Consider the following 13,809-nt stretch of genomic DNA (forward strand, 5'->3'; position numbering starts at 1 on the left):
GATGAAGAATAGTCAGAAGTCCATGGGACTAAGTCCACATATTTTTTTGGTTGTGGGTGGTACCTGTAATCCGAAGGTCCAACCCAGACCTTGGGTGGAGCAGAACCCAGGAACAGGGTCTAATATTATTTCCTTTAGTGAAAATGAGGAGAGTTGTGAAGTTGGCTTCTCCTTAGCCCACAAAGTTGGGCCAGAAAGAGACAACACAACCATTGTTTTCATGTAACTTTTCTTCCTGTGAATTGCTTGGATTTGGGAAAGAGAAGAATAGAAAGTTTTTAAGGCTGAGATAGATGTATAGATAGTGAAAACTTGAAGTCTAAAACATTCAAGTTGGCAACTTCATTCCTACGTATGCATTTACACATGCTTGGTATTCATGCGTGGTCTGTATGGAAACTGAGGTCCAAGTTTATTTGCTGTTTTTCTTTTAAAGGCCATGTTTCCTCATTACAGAGGATACTGCACAAAATGGGGGGGAAATGGGATTTTTCTGGGATTGGATACGATTTTTCACAGCAACAGGAGTACAAATGCAGCACGTGAGCTATCAAGAACTCAACGGGTGCCAAAAATAGCCCCTGGATAATGAGCTTTTGTTTCAGACAGTGGGCACATAGCCCGGCTGCATCTGCAATGCGGACGGGCCGTTCTGCAGCCATTCTCCCCCTCGTCCCTATTCCTTCGGGATCCTCACCCCCGTGGCCACCCCTTCCCAAGGACTGGGCCACCCAGCGCCCACTCCCTACCCGCTCCTGCCCTGCACCACTCCACTCTAGGTAACCCCAGTGGCTTGTCATTTTGGGGCTTCTGGGAAAAAAGGCCAAGGATAATTGCATCTTCCCCAGAGGTTTTATCTCCCCACAAGGGGGTTATGGCCTCTTCTCCCTCCCTGGGCACTGGGAGGGGCTGCAGTGCCCACGCTGAGGTGCCGGGTGTCAGACTGGATCCGGGGAGCCTGGTTCCCTCTGCTCCCCACGTTCACAGAAGTGGAGGGCTCCTCCTGCCCCAAACGGGCGAAAAGGCCCCACAAAGGAGCTGACGCCATCCCGCCCGCTGTGAGGAGAGGAGAGGCCCTGGCCATGGCGGCTCCTCTGTGGAGAGGGAGGTGGCACAAGGCCGAGGCTTTCCCTCCTCCAAGATGGCGCCCTGTGAGCCCCTCTTCAAGGAACAACAGGACCTTGCGGGTGACCAGCACTCCCCAGCCTCGGCTGGCAGGAGGGGTGAGTTGTGGGGGACGCCAGCGGCCATGCTGCCAGGGAGGGAGGCAGGGTGAGGGGCTGCGGGGGTCAAGTGCCTTTGTGGTGCGAGGGAGCTCCTGCTCTGCCTTGAGGGCCTCGCCATGCCATGGTGTGGTGTTTGGGGGTTAAGTGTTATGTTCAATGAAAAAGAGGTGCTTTACACAGTAAGTAGGTACTCTTCTAAGGAAAAATGACTTAAGAAAGAAAGAAAAAACCTCCAAAGGAAAACTTCTGACCAAATTTGAAAAGGGATGTGGTGGGGCAGGAGGGAGGCTGCCAAGTGCTCCCTTGGGGGAGTGGCGGCAGCTCCTAACGAACCACCAACTGCAGACCTCTGGCAGCAGCGCAGCATCTCTGCGGGACTGCTTCCCGGACAGAGAGCTGCAACCACACTCCTCGCAGCCAGCTCTGGGTCAACCAGCCATGCCAGGGTGAAGATCTGCTGGATCTTCTGAACAAAAGTATAGCTTGGAGATTATCTTGGTGGACTCGGAGAATATTTTTCTTAGCTCCCTCCCATAAATACTACAGGATTGTCCATTAAAAGGGCAGTTGAGGAAAGGATCCTCCAACTCCAAACCCCCTCCTCCTCTGCTGCTTTGCAAGGCAAATAGAGGGGACTTTTTCCTGAAAAGGCTGAGGATCTGGAGTAGCAGAAGTTAGGTACATGCAGGAGTGAGGCTACGGACCTGCGTTAACAAAGTGGATGAAAACGGGAAGTGTCCTCCTCCCTGGGACCCAACTGCCATTTCTTCTGCTCCTCAGTGGTCCACACAGAGCGGGGAGGCAGGAGGGGTCTGACTGAAACTTCAAGATTGTTCTCTTTTGACAGTGGTTCCTGATGGTCAATAAGAGTTTAGTTTATGATGCTGTTTGTCACCATGTTGACTGGCCCACTAACATTTTTACAAATTTTGATTACAAAAAAGTAATAAGAATAAAGACATATTTTACAAATAATATTTTTGATGGGAAGCAGTCTTTTGGAAAGCTTCTATGATATAGTCCGATATCCTATTAATTGATTTCACTCTATACTGTAATATCGGTGAGTCTTTCTTCCTGGGTTTGTGAATAGTTGTCCTAAAAACTTAAACATATATAGAGTTTTATATAACATGAATTTAGCCTTGTTTTTTCAAGATATTTCCTTCTCTAATGGGATTAATTTATGGAGGTCATTGTAATTGCTTTATTACGTTGCTAATATAAGAGCAGTGAGTAAATTCCCTGAAGAACTCCTTTTCCTTTAGTGAGGAAAATATTGGTGTGCCCTGTAGCTCTGATTCATACCGCTATTGTAAAGTCAGCCAGCTGTGAGATGTATGTGGAGGCAGTGGATGATAAATGTGTTCTAATAATCCAGTATACAAAGTGTTTCCATAAAAATTCTTCAGTAGTATCCAGGGACATTAAACAGTCCATCAATAAAGTCCTTCTTTAAATGGTTTTGAATCAGGCAAAGGCTGTTTTAATGCACAGTTGTGCAGGCTATCTCAAGTTTTCCCCATGGTAGTTCCAGAGTCTGTTTTTAGCATATGATTATGATACTGCTGAGAACGTTGCTTCCGATAAAAGTGTGGATTGATTTGCAGTATTCTCAGCTCCAGTTGCAGACAAGAAATGAATGAGTCTCATGCTTTTATTACTTAGGATATAATTGTGTGTTTGTTGACAGTCATCAAAGAAATTAGCTTTAAAAAATCTTTACTTAGGATATATCTTTTATACAGGATTAAAATTAGCTTTGATTACTTATATAGCACTCTAGATTTCTGCCCTTCTTTGTGGTGGACTTCTGTTTTGGGTCTGTTTAATTCAAATGCAGCAGTGGGATAAAACTCAAAGCACTTTACTGGTGTGCTGAAGACAGTAGAGTTGCTGCAGCATGAGGCACCCTCATCATCCACAGCTTAAAAGATTTGGCACTGGGAGACTCACTTTGATTGTTCCTACTCTCTCTGTAAAGCAGGTAGGAAGAACCGAAGTGAAACTTCCAATGCCAAACCAGGCAGGAACAAACGAAGTGAGTCTTCCAGGTTGTTCCCACCTGCTTTCAGAGAGGGGACGAACAAAATGTCTGGGATGCAGATAATCTCTAATACCTTTTGTGAAATTTACTCTGGAGAGCTGCAGATTACTTGTGCAGAAAGTACAGTATGGAGCTGTACATTAGTCCTGTGCACAACACCACTGAGAAAACAACTAAGAATGAGCAGTCACAGTGGAAATTCTCTTCATCGGAGAGCTTTGAGACTTCCTTTCTGAACTTTCTGCTAGAGCTAGCTCCAGCCACAGTGCTGGGCTGATACACTCCTGTCCATCCTGATTCCTCCCTCCCCAGATATTTCGTTAGGAAGCATTTCATGTCAGAGAGATGCTTTCTTCTATTAAAAAACCCAAGAAGATTGGTAGATTTATTCTAAAACAAAGATCATACATTTACTGATTAAACTATCAATAAAATATAGACTACCCAAATCTCTGTACTTTGAGTTTGTTTTCAAGAAAACTCATGAAATATAAAAGAACAATTTAAAGTATTTAAATGGAAAAGAAAATGGAAGTTTAGGGTTGAAAACACTCAGTTTGACTTAGTTCTGTGTAATTTCCACATGTTTTTAATAGCCTAGTGGTAAAACCCAATAAAACCACTAGAAGCAATGAAATCATAATGAAACATCTCAAGGTCAGTCTTGTTTTTCTTTTGGTTTTGCCATTTAGCCCATACAGTATTTGTAGCAGATGTAATGTGAGATATCTGTGAACATAAAACACTTCTTGTTTTGCTTCCCCTGCGTTTTCCATCTTATTAAAATACCCTTCTTGGGGGGTGGGGGAGCGCTAGAGATATTATATCCTTATTAGGAAAGTTCAAAAGTAACAATTAACTACAATAAGTTTCATGTGGTGGGTCAAATCCTGGCTTTCAGCTAGTGTTGTGTGCAGACACATACAAGCATATGTTTCATTCCTAAATGAAATGCAGATACCTCTTTGTGATGAAAGATGACTGCTTTTAAAGCAACAGATGCAGAACTCTGTACCTTACAGAAGAAAAACTCCTGTGATGGAACCTGAAAAGCAGAACTGTGACCTACCCTGAGCACATCTGTAATTCTCAGTGGCATGGGAAGTCTAGGGTTTTGTAATGTCTGAATTGAAAACAATTCAGGAACAATATTTGCTTGTTCTTGTGCCGGACTGAATGCTCTATGCTAGTTTGGAAGGAAGGACAGCATGCCCTACCACCAAAAGTCTTTGTAGGAGTATAAATAAGTTTTCATCATATCACGAATAGGAGAAGGAAAAGAGTTGTTCCATTAACTGTATAGTCTGTTCCAATAGTTTTCAGTGAGTGAGAGGTAGCCGAGAATTAGCTGTGAAGGGGTGACCAGTGACTCACAGATGCTTGTGGATACCTGCAGACCTGTCTTTAGTGGCTGTCCTCAAGTAGAAGCTTTGTGATGAGAGGGATAGCTTGCTCCATCCCTATATCTCCAGCTGTTGGTACCTTCTCATCTTAGAGCCAGCAAGGAAAGGAGGTTTGATTCTACTGCAGGAGAAGAAGTGATTAAACACTCTTCCTCTTCACCTGGCAATACTCACCATCTTGTCTTCCTGAAGCCTTCTTTATTCATTCCTCAAAATACCACTCTCTCAGTAACAGACTGCTATGATTTTACCTTGACAGCCTGTAAAATATCTAAAATATCCTGTGACACAAATCTGCCAAAAGTCCCAGCTGTGCCAAATCCATTCCCATATATCATCTTCTAGGCTATGGAGATACAACCGTTGCTACTTTATAAATTATGGAATCTGAGGTTTTGTCACTTAAAACAGGAGCCTGGCAATTCCTGTGAATATTGTGAGTAGTGATCTTGTGCTTCCAGAGAGAAAGTAGTGGCTAATCCAAGGTAATCATATGAGTCCCCTTTAATGTCTTATGTAACTGTCTCAGTCTTCAGCTGATTTATCCTTACCATGCAACACCCTGTTGAATTAGAAAACTATTTTTTCTCTTTTTATAGATGGGAAGCAAACCCTGCGTTCTTGTGGTCGCTTGACCATGAGATCACATGAGAAGTCTGAGACAGTAAATAATGAACTGAACTTAAGCAGTGACCACCCTTCCTGTTCTATTAATCTCATCCATTCGGGGTTTTGTGGGACAAACCCTCTTATAAATTCCAGAAGTATCAATCAGTATGCTCCAAAGTAGTTAGTGAGGAATGTAATTTTGAGCATATATTGCCTCCTTAGTTGTATGTGAAATCATAGGCTAAAGTGAGAAATTTAATACATGTATTTCATTTGCAGCTCGGCCCTTAGTGAATGGATGCATTAAATTTGTCTATTATGGGACCTCTTTTCCACATGCAGCAAAGGCAGATATTTTCCAGCCATTATTACTGCAAAAAGATGTGTCCTCCTCCCCCTTGCCCCCATCCTCCCCTCCTCGCAAGATAGACATCAGTAGCATCCCTGTAGAAGAAACCTACATTGCTTTCTCTCCTTACTGTATTTAGTCCTCAGCTGCAGGGCTGTGATCTCAGCCAGCTTAGTGCCTGGAGGGGAAAACCAGCAATTCCTCATTGCCACTGTGACTGTAATGAAAGATATCTGTCTTGATGTAAAAATGCACCTGGTCGTTCAGCAGAGACACAGAGACAGGAGTACATAGCATTGGGCAAGATCAAAGGCAGCCTGAGTTTTCCAAATGCAATTCATTTCCTAGGTTACACATTTTGCTTGCACACATCAACCACCTTCTGCTAGTAGTTACCTCATTTTTATGGAGAGCACAGAAAGGACTGAGGTCATTTCCAAGACTATCCATCTGGCTTGAAGATGAAGCTTTCCATCTGCTTTGAAAGTATTACAAATTAGTTCGCTGTTAAAAACGGACTAAAATTAATGTTTGTTGTAAAACTGAAAGTGAGAGCTTATCAAGTAGGGGTGTTACAGAGTGACTGTATTTTCTAAGTGCTTTAGAATTGCTAGTATGGCATGGAGGGAGTCTACAATGTAATGTTCCGGCTAATTATTTAGATCATCATATTTGTATGTATGTACTCAGGTGGCACAAATAAGCTTAGCTGCAATTAAGTCATTTAAGTGGCATCAATTAAGACTAGCTGAGAATATGAGTAACTCTATTAGCTCCATAAACTTCTGTATTTGGGTTGGCAGCCAAAAGCTCTTGGGAGTTAGTGGGATGCGTAAGTGCTCTGGTTGCGTCTCTTTCTCCCAGTTCTAATTCTTGCACAAGGATTTATTACAGCAATTCAGCACTTCAAAACTTCCTTGGCATTGACAAAATCCTCAAGAAGCTGTTTTAAGATGTCTTTAATCAAGTTTTATGCCACAACAATCTGCAATGGCTCTTTCCCTTCAGTAGTATCTCTAGAGCAATGCAGTTGCAAATTAACCAGCGTAAAACGACTGTCTCTGATAAGTGTGTGTTAATTTGGGTTACTTCCCACATTATTTCTTCCATAGCTGTATACAATGCACCACGTTTCTTAATTATCTTCTCTCCCTCCTCAGCACTCTCCCCTAGTGTGTCCTGAGTATACTTTAATTGGCTAAGCTCCCTTTCTTTTTTAGCAGGGAAGGCAACTTCAAAATAAGGTTGAATGTTGCCAGTTAAGAAATATGTTCTTTCCACATATACTTGAAAGTATTCCATGCAAACTGTTGTAATTAGTGATTGCTTCATTGATTGATTGATTTTTTTTAATATAAAAGTTTTGAGACTATAAAGGTCACATGTTTGTTTTCATGCTCTGAAAGTAGGAGAAACGTATTTACCAACACAAAGCTTGCACTCTAACTTGATAATCAACAGCTTCATTATTTTCGTTGGAAGGAAGTGTGATTATAGCTGGAAAATGTGAACAGATCCATGCATGTAAATATGATAAGGAACCTACTGCTAGCCTAATTGCACCGTGTGTCAAGCTGCTTGACAACAATCACCATAAGACACAGAAAATAGCTATCATGGAGGAAAACTTACTGTAAAAATTATTTTAACCTCAGTGTTTGCCTCTCCCCAGTTAACAGTGGCATCTTGTGTTCAGTACAGAATGACTGTGGTAGCAGTCAGATGCTCCAGTCAAGGTCACACTACACTAAGCAACATATACTTACCAGAACAAAGAACTAAAGTGCCGTGGGCCTCTAGTTAGCAGTATTTGATACCACAAATGATAAAGGTCAGGTGAGAAACCGGACCACTGCCTTCCTCCCAGCTAAATGGGAGGCAGGTATTGGTATAAAACCCCAGTTTTAAAGATCCGAACAGTATCATGTAAAAAAAATAATGCATTTCAAATTTGCAAAGTAAAACTAGACACTCTTTGAATAGGGTTTGAATGCAGAAGGCTAATTTTAAAACAGCCTGTTGATTCCATAAAAATACACCTTCACACAAGACTTCTGCATTCCCTACTTGCCAGAGTGTAAATGGCAAAACTGTGGTTTTCTTTGTTGTGTAGGAGTTCTGTAGCACAACTGGCTGCTGCTTCTGGTCTTTGACGCTTTATCTCATCTGAAGTTCTCCTTGTAGAAGTCACAGCTTCTTAGCAGTGGAGTTGGCTTAGACCTCTTGAGACATGACTAAGCTGAAGAGTGGCAGACTAAGTAAGCTATCTCAGGCAAGCAGGCAAAAGGATTTGCACTTTGTAGTTAGCCAAACATTGTAGGTGGCTGGAGAAGGTGGTGGTGGTAAGGCTAGCAGCACTTTCTGCTTGGCAGACCATGGCACCTTGGCATGGTGTGTTGGGAGACTCATCCAAAACTACTAGTTTGGAACTACTCATTCCAAATCTTGGATCTACTTGGCCTCTTTCTTCGTCATTTTTATCTATGCAAAGTGATTGTAAAGTGATAGATGACTGGCAGGATTTTACTATCACTTCACATAGCTGTAATTGACTGTGTGAAGTTGACACTTTGCTATGTTTTCTTTGCTGTCAAAGTCAGCATGCAGAGATCCTGCCGTCTCCACACACGCTTACGCTGTTTCATCCCTGGCTGCTTGTTCTTGTCCCTGTGTCACCCCTTCACTTGTGTTGACACAACTGTCTGTTAGGACTGTGCTAAAAACATATGTGAACTGGTTTGAATTAAAAATACTTCTCATCTGGTTCTTCGTCTGGCCTCATAAATAATTGGGTCTGTACAGCTGGGAGAGGAGGGGAGGCAGTGCAGGGAGGAATGGACAGCTGGGGAAGGATGAAGGGGACCTCCTGGAGCTGCCAGTGCTGCTGAGATGAAAGTATCAGATGCTGTGTTTGTCAGCTAGTGCTTCTGCCCATTCAGAGAGGCACAGACCAGCCTCAGCTCTCCCAGATCACTGATTTTAATGGCACTCTGTAGAGCAGGTCCATTACAGGACTTGTTCAGGAACAAATTGTTCTGAATAATTTCAGTTCTTCCCTATTCTTTGTGTTCTGTGTTTGTTGTTTTCACTCTAAGATCAAATCAGGAAAATAGTTACCAACTGTATGTATTTTCAAATTAATACATCATTTCTGAGGAAATATAGGCAAATAAGATGTTCGTTTGTTCTTTCTGGCTTTACCGTTTGATATTTAAACTACCTATACTACAGCCCTCTAAGGCAACTAATTAGTGCAAGACAAAAAAAAATAGCCTGAACAGGAGCTCTCAAAGAAGAGGTGAATATGCACACCCCAAGAAAACCATTAATCATGTGCATGAAGCATTTCTGTTTCTGGTAAGTGCAGAAATTGTCCTTTTTGACTGGGTTATTTTTTCTCTACAGATGAGAGGAGCATATTATAATACCAGGCACACGTTATCTGAAACTGATATGTCACAAGTAGCTAAATATAATGTCAAGTGTATTGGTATGAATTAGTATGTAATCTCTGGATTGAATCCCAACTTTTCAAAAGGTCTCCTCACTTCCACTCTCCATTTGGGCAGAGAAATAAGAAGACACTAATAGTAGAAGTGCACAGACAGCCTGTTTTTAAATGGCAGGTTTATTAAAAATGTTCTCTATCATCACAAACATTGGAAACATACTCAGCAGATTCTATTGTAACTGAAAGATTCAGTAGATAGTGGAAAGGGAGTAACTGTCAATGTAGATCAACCACCGAATTATGAGAAATAACGGGCCAGTTTCCACAGCAAACTCCTCACAAAACCCCAATATTACTCAGCATCACCTGGTTCCAGTTTGTGTTCAGCCCGTCCTTAGGATGAAGCATGTGGTTCATGAGCTTCAGCTTTGGGTTTATACATATTTACAGTAGAACAGCCTACAGATTACAGGAGAGGACACATTAGCACCAGTGCTTATGGATTAGGGCTCACATCGCCTCTGCCACTGCATGTGCATGGTATTGATTCTACTGAAGAGTTAGGTTAAAAAAAGGTTAATAAATCTGGCACTTGGAAGGCAAACTGTGCTCTGCAGTGACCTAGGAATTCTTTGTGTTATGTATCACACTTGAATGCCTATCTCTGAAGGCTGCCCATCGGAATTACCTTAATGTGCTTTCTTGCAAAAATGCATGCTTTGCTTCTCCTCTGCTTGAAGTGTTATTTAGTAATATACGTAACCCCTTGAGATCAGGAAATCAGTGTGATTTTCTTACTGCTTTTCTAAAACTAAGCACAAACTCTATTATTTAGCAAATATTAGACAAAATTAGTATCTTTAGCAGTTTTGGTGAAACATTTTCACATAGCAAAAAATCTACATAAATACAGTGTTCATAATTACTGAGATTCAGAAAAAAAGGCTTTGGTTAGAAAATCAAAAAGGGTCAAATAAAAAAAACTTTAAAAAAAAGAAACCAAAGGAGTCTCAAATGCTATACTGGAGTCAAATGAGTGCAGAATAAAACAGTAGTTGTCCATTAGTTAATTTTTCCGTATTAAAATCTTCCACCTAAAGAAGCCCACGTCTCTTGCAAGCTGTGTGCCTTTCCTGACGTTCACAGCTGGTCTCCTAGCTCCAGTACAAGCAGGGTGGCGATAATTCCACATTTTCCTGTTCAAGGCAAAGAGTCTCTCTTCCAGCTGTGAGGTAGAGATTGGGTATCAGGTCACTGTGGTATGAGATACCACTGAGTGTAGCAGTTACACATTTGTTTCTAGTTCATTTATTTCAATAGTGCAGTGGTCTTTACTGTTGGATTTCTTAGTGTGATTCTCCACTGGACTTTCTTCTTGCTCCACTTGTACGGGTATGTGGTGCTGAAACCCTTTCACTGTTTCTGGTCCACGAGATTCATTCATGGTCTTCACACAGCCATTTCTCTGGTAAGCCACAATCTGATGGATGTTAATAGGCTTAGTTTCACAGATCAATGGCACCTATGTGAAAAGCATTAAGATCTGGAATACTGCCACTGTTTGCTGTATACAACAGGAAAGGAATTTTTACTTCGAAAGCCTGTGGTCTGCTTTACATTAACCAAAATTGTCTAGGGCCTCCGTAGACTTCCAGGACCTCTTTCTCATATACACTAAAGCATCTTTGCACCATCTGGATAAAGTGAAGGTGTCTCTAAGTATGTAAAAATGCAAATTCTGTCACAACTCTAATTTAACGTATACTCACAGTAATAACTGCTTGCATCAGTAAAGCGATATAAGTAGGGTAAATAAAGACTAGAATTTCAGGGCTAAGTTCAAAAGGTACGGACTCTCAATGACCAGTATGCTGAGCTTTGGGCAGTGCTTGCTCTTGAGTGCAATTACATAGACCAGTCAGTCATTTATTGTTGCCTTCTGCCTTTCTTCTAACCCAGTAAACTAATGCCTGTCTTTTCAGTTTGCACTGTTTCAAAAGAAATAAAGAGGACTTTATTGACTGATTCATAAGTTAAATACCAAAGTGTTCTTTAAATCAAACCAGAAGTTCTGATGGGGAAAATAAGATGTAAATACTGGCAGAGAAAAGAGGTCGGCTTGCAGCTGAGAAAATTTGGCCTTTGGGTATACATTACTAACTCCACAAATTATGCAGCCAAAATGTATGGCAGACTAATGGTATATTTTAATACAATTATAAAGCATGATGCAAAGAAAAATCTCATCACAGATGACTAAATAATCTCTTAGGAGGGATTTCATATTCTTGAAACATCTCTTCTTGAGTTCTGACTGAGTTCTAAATAGAGCAGTGAAATGTCAGAAGGCCTGTGTTATGCAGGAACTCAGACTACACTTCTGGCTCTGTAACAGATGGCATACTTTACCATTAGGTTGTGTGTTTAGTTTTTTGTAGCTAGCTATATGTGTAGCCCATATATTCAGGCCTAACCCTGTCATCAGTAATTACTGCAGGTGCTAAGGACCTCAGAGGATAAGGCCTGTCTTTCTATATAAAACTTGAAAGAGCAGGAATTTTAAATGCATGTTGCAGGAAGGCATGAGAATGGGATTTATCAGAAAGACTGTCTGTAAAATGGAAGAAATAATAATAGAAATAAAGCTTTGCTATTAATACTGTTGTTCTTTGTAGAATACTACAAATGATGCACAGAAATGAAACATGCCTTGTGAAAATCAGTCCTGATGAAACCTCTCTGCATAAACTATTCAGTCTTTGTGGAAGAAAGGTAGTGAGAGTCTGCCATGAGCTGAAATGCTTGGAGATTAGCACCTCCAAGCATGATGGGCTTGTGGAATTAGGAATCTCCTTTGCCAAGGATTTGAATGAAGAGCATGAGAAGGAGTTCCTCATATAAGGAAAGACTGAATGATGCATGCCAGGGAGGAAGGAAAAAACAGCATAGGAGTGGAGGGAGGCAGGGGCAGAATACAGGGGTATGTGTGGCATATGGAATAAGATACAGAGAAGGAAAAACAAAGATGTAAGGAGGGACTTGTATTAAATGTAGAAGGCACAAAGATGCCTGAGAATGAAGTCTAGAATGGAGCAATGTGCTTCTGCTAGTCCAGAAAGGAAATTATTGCAATGGTGGCTTCAGGTTATGCTAACACAGAGGCTTGAAACACCCAGGGTAGTTGCTTTTATTGTGACCTTATTGATTATGCATATACACTCTCATAGATACCTTTACCTCCCCCTACACACAAATACTCAAGGACATTTTTCACCCTGCTCTGTTGCTGGTCACATTTTTAGAAGGATGACTTACTGGCCAGTCAGGACTTGGGTACTGAGTGTGGGACTTGCAGTTCCAGCATCTCGTGCATTTGCAGGGCAATGCAGCTGCTTCTTCTGCTCCCAGCCCCAGTGTGCCAGACACAGCTGGCTAGCAAGCTCTGAACTGGAGTGGCTTTTTGCATGGCCTTTGCAAGGACCTCTCCACCCCATCTGGCTAAGCAACACATTGCCCAATTCTGTCCTCTCTCTGAAAGACCTTTTATAAACTAGATGAAGCAAATGTGGGAGGCTGAGAGCTTGCAGGTTCTTTGCTGTAATACGGCACACACTGGCACACCCTGACTCATGGTGTTGTTACCTCGTCACCGTCCTTGATAAATTCCTTCCGGCAGATGTGGGCCATGATCCCAGCAGCCAGCGCGTCTCCCAGGACATTGATCATTGTCCTAAACCTGTCTCTGGAAAGTGAAATAGTAATGGTAAGTTGTTGGCTCTTTGGGTGTCTTCCTATGCCTTCATCACCGCAGTAATTATAGCTGAAGGCCAGTTTCGCTGTTTTTATGAGCTAACAAGTTTAGAAATGGTAGTAAGGAGTTTGGCACGGGGCAGCCACTAGTTACTGAGCTGCTCAGTTGGGTTTTCCAGCCTTTTCAGAGCTCGGTGCACTGTGCTGCCACATACTTTAATTTGTAACTGAGCTAACTGCAGCAGCCATGCCTCCCTATACGTGCAAGCAGATTCAGCACTAAAAAGGTTTAACACAGCAGATCAAGACTGCATTTATGTTCGAGTTTTTATGTTAAGGTCCAGTATTATGGCCTGATTTGGAGGCTGGTGCTGCAAATGTCTTAATTCAATAAAAGTAGAGGGCAGCCAGTACAACAAGTACCTTATATTAATTATCAAGGCCCAATCTCAGCAACCAAAGTGCTAGTTAAGAAGATTATTGTATTGGTAGAATGTGAAGAATACAATCAAAATTATTCAGAAGATTGCTAAATAACTACACTCACAAACTAAGCAATGCCTATATTTAAATCATGTTCGTTTCTGAAAAAGCTATGGTTGCTATGGCTACCAGTGGCTCTTAAAGATTCTTCATTTTCAGTTATCATCTTTTCCAATTTAAATTTGGATGCTTGACAGTACTTTGTATATATATAGTTTCACTATTTTTCATTTATTCATTTATGGGATCATTTCTGCCCTGTTTATACCTTCTACCCACTGTCTAAAAAATAAATCTATTAAAATACAGACTGTAAATACACAAAAGTAAGTGGCTGTCATAGACAAGTGTTACACTTGAAACACCTTGGAATCTGTTAGTTAAAATTGATGAGATTTCAAATAGACAATATAGCTTTTAAGTCTGAAATATATCACGTCTTTTCCAAGAAAAACATACACATCTGAAAACTGTGTCATATTAGTAACTTA

General features: G+C 41.3%; 1 protein-coding gene across 4 annotated transcripts in view; it reads right to left on the minus strand.

Annotated features, from left to right (window-relative positions):
• Positions 1-9,244: 9,244 nt before the first annotated feature.
• The window catches only part of SLC1A7 (solute carrier family 1 member 7), a 59,126-nt gene continuing 54,561 nt past the window's right edge, over positions 9,245-13,809 (minus strand). The window contains exons 10-11 of one of the 4 annotated variants that reach the window (XM_052800865.1): positions 12,728-12,827; positions 9,245-10,310 (exon numbers count right to left, since the gene is read on the minus strand). In XM_052800865.1, the coding sequence (XP_052656825.1) occupies positions 10,152-10,310; positions 12,728-12,827 (259 nt within the window). In that variant the 3' untranslated portion in view covers positions 9,245-10,151. Of the gene's footprint in view, positions 10,608-12,727; positions 12,828-13,809 lie in introns of all 4 variants that reach the window. The other 3 variants (XM_052800866.1, XM_052800864.1, XM_052800863.1) reach the window with 3 other exon arrangements.

Source organism: Harpia harpyja, chromosome 11, assembly GCF_026419915.1.
Source record: "Harpia harpyja isolate bHarHar1 chromosome 11, bHarHar1 primary haplotype, whole genome shotgun sequence".
Lineage (NCBI taxonomy): Eukaryota > Metazoa > Chordata > Aves > Accipitriformes > Accipitridae > Harpia > Harpia harpyja.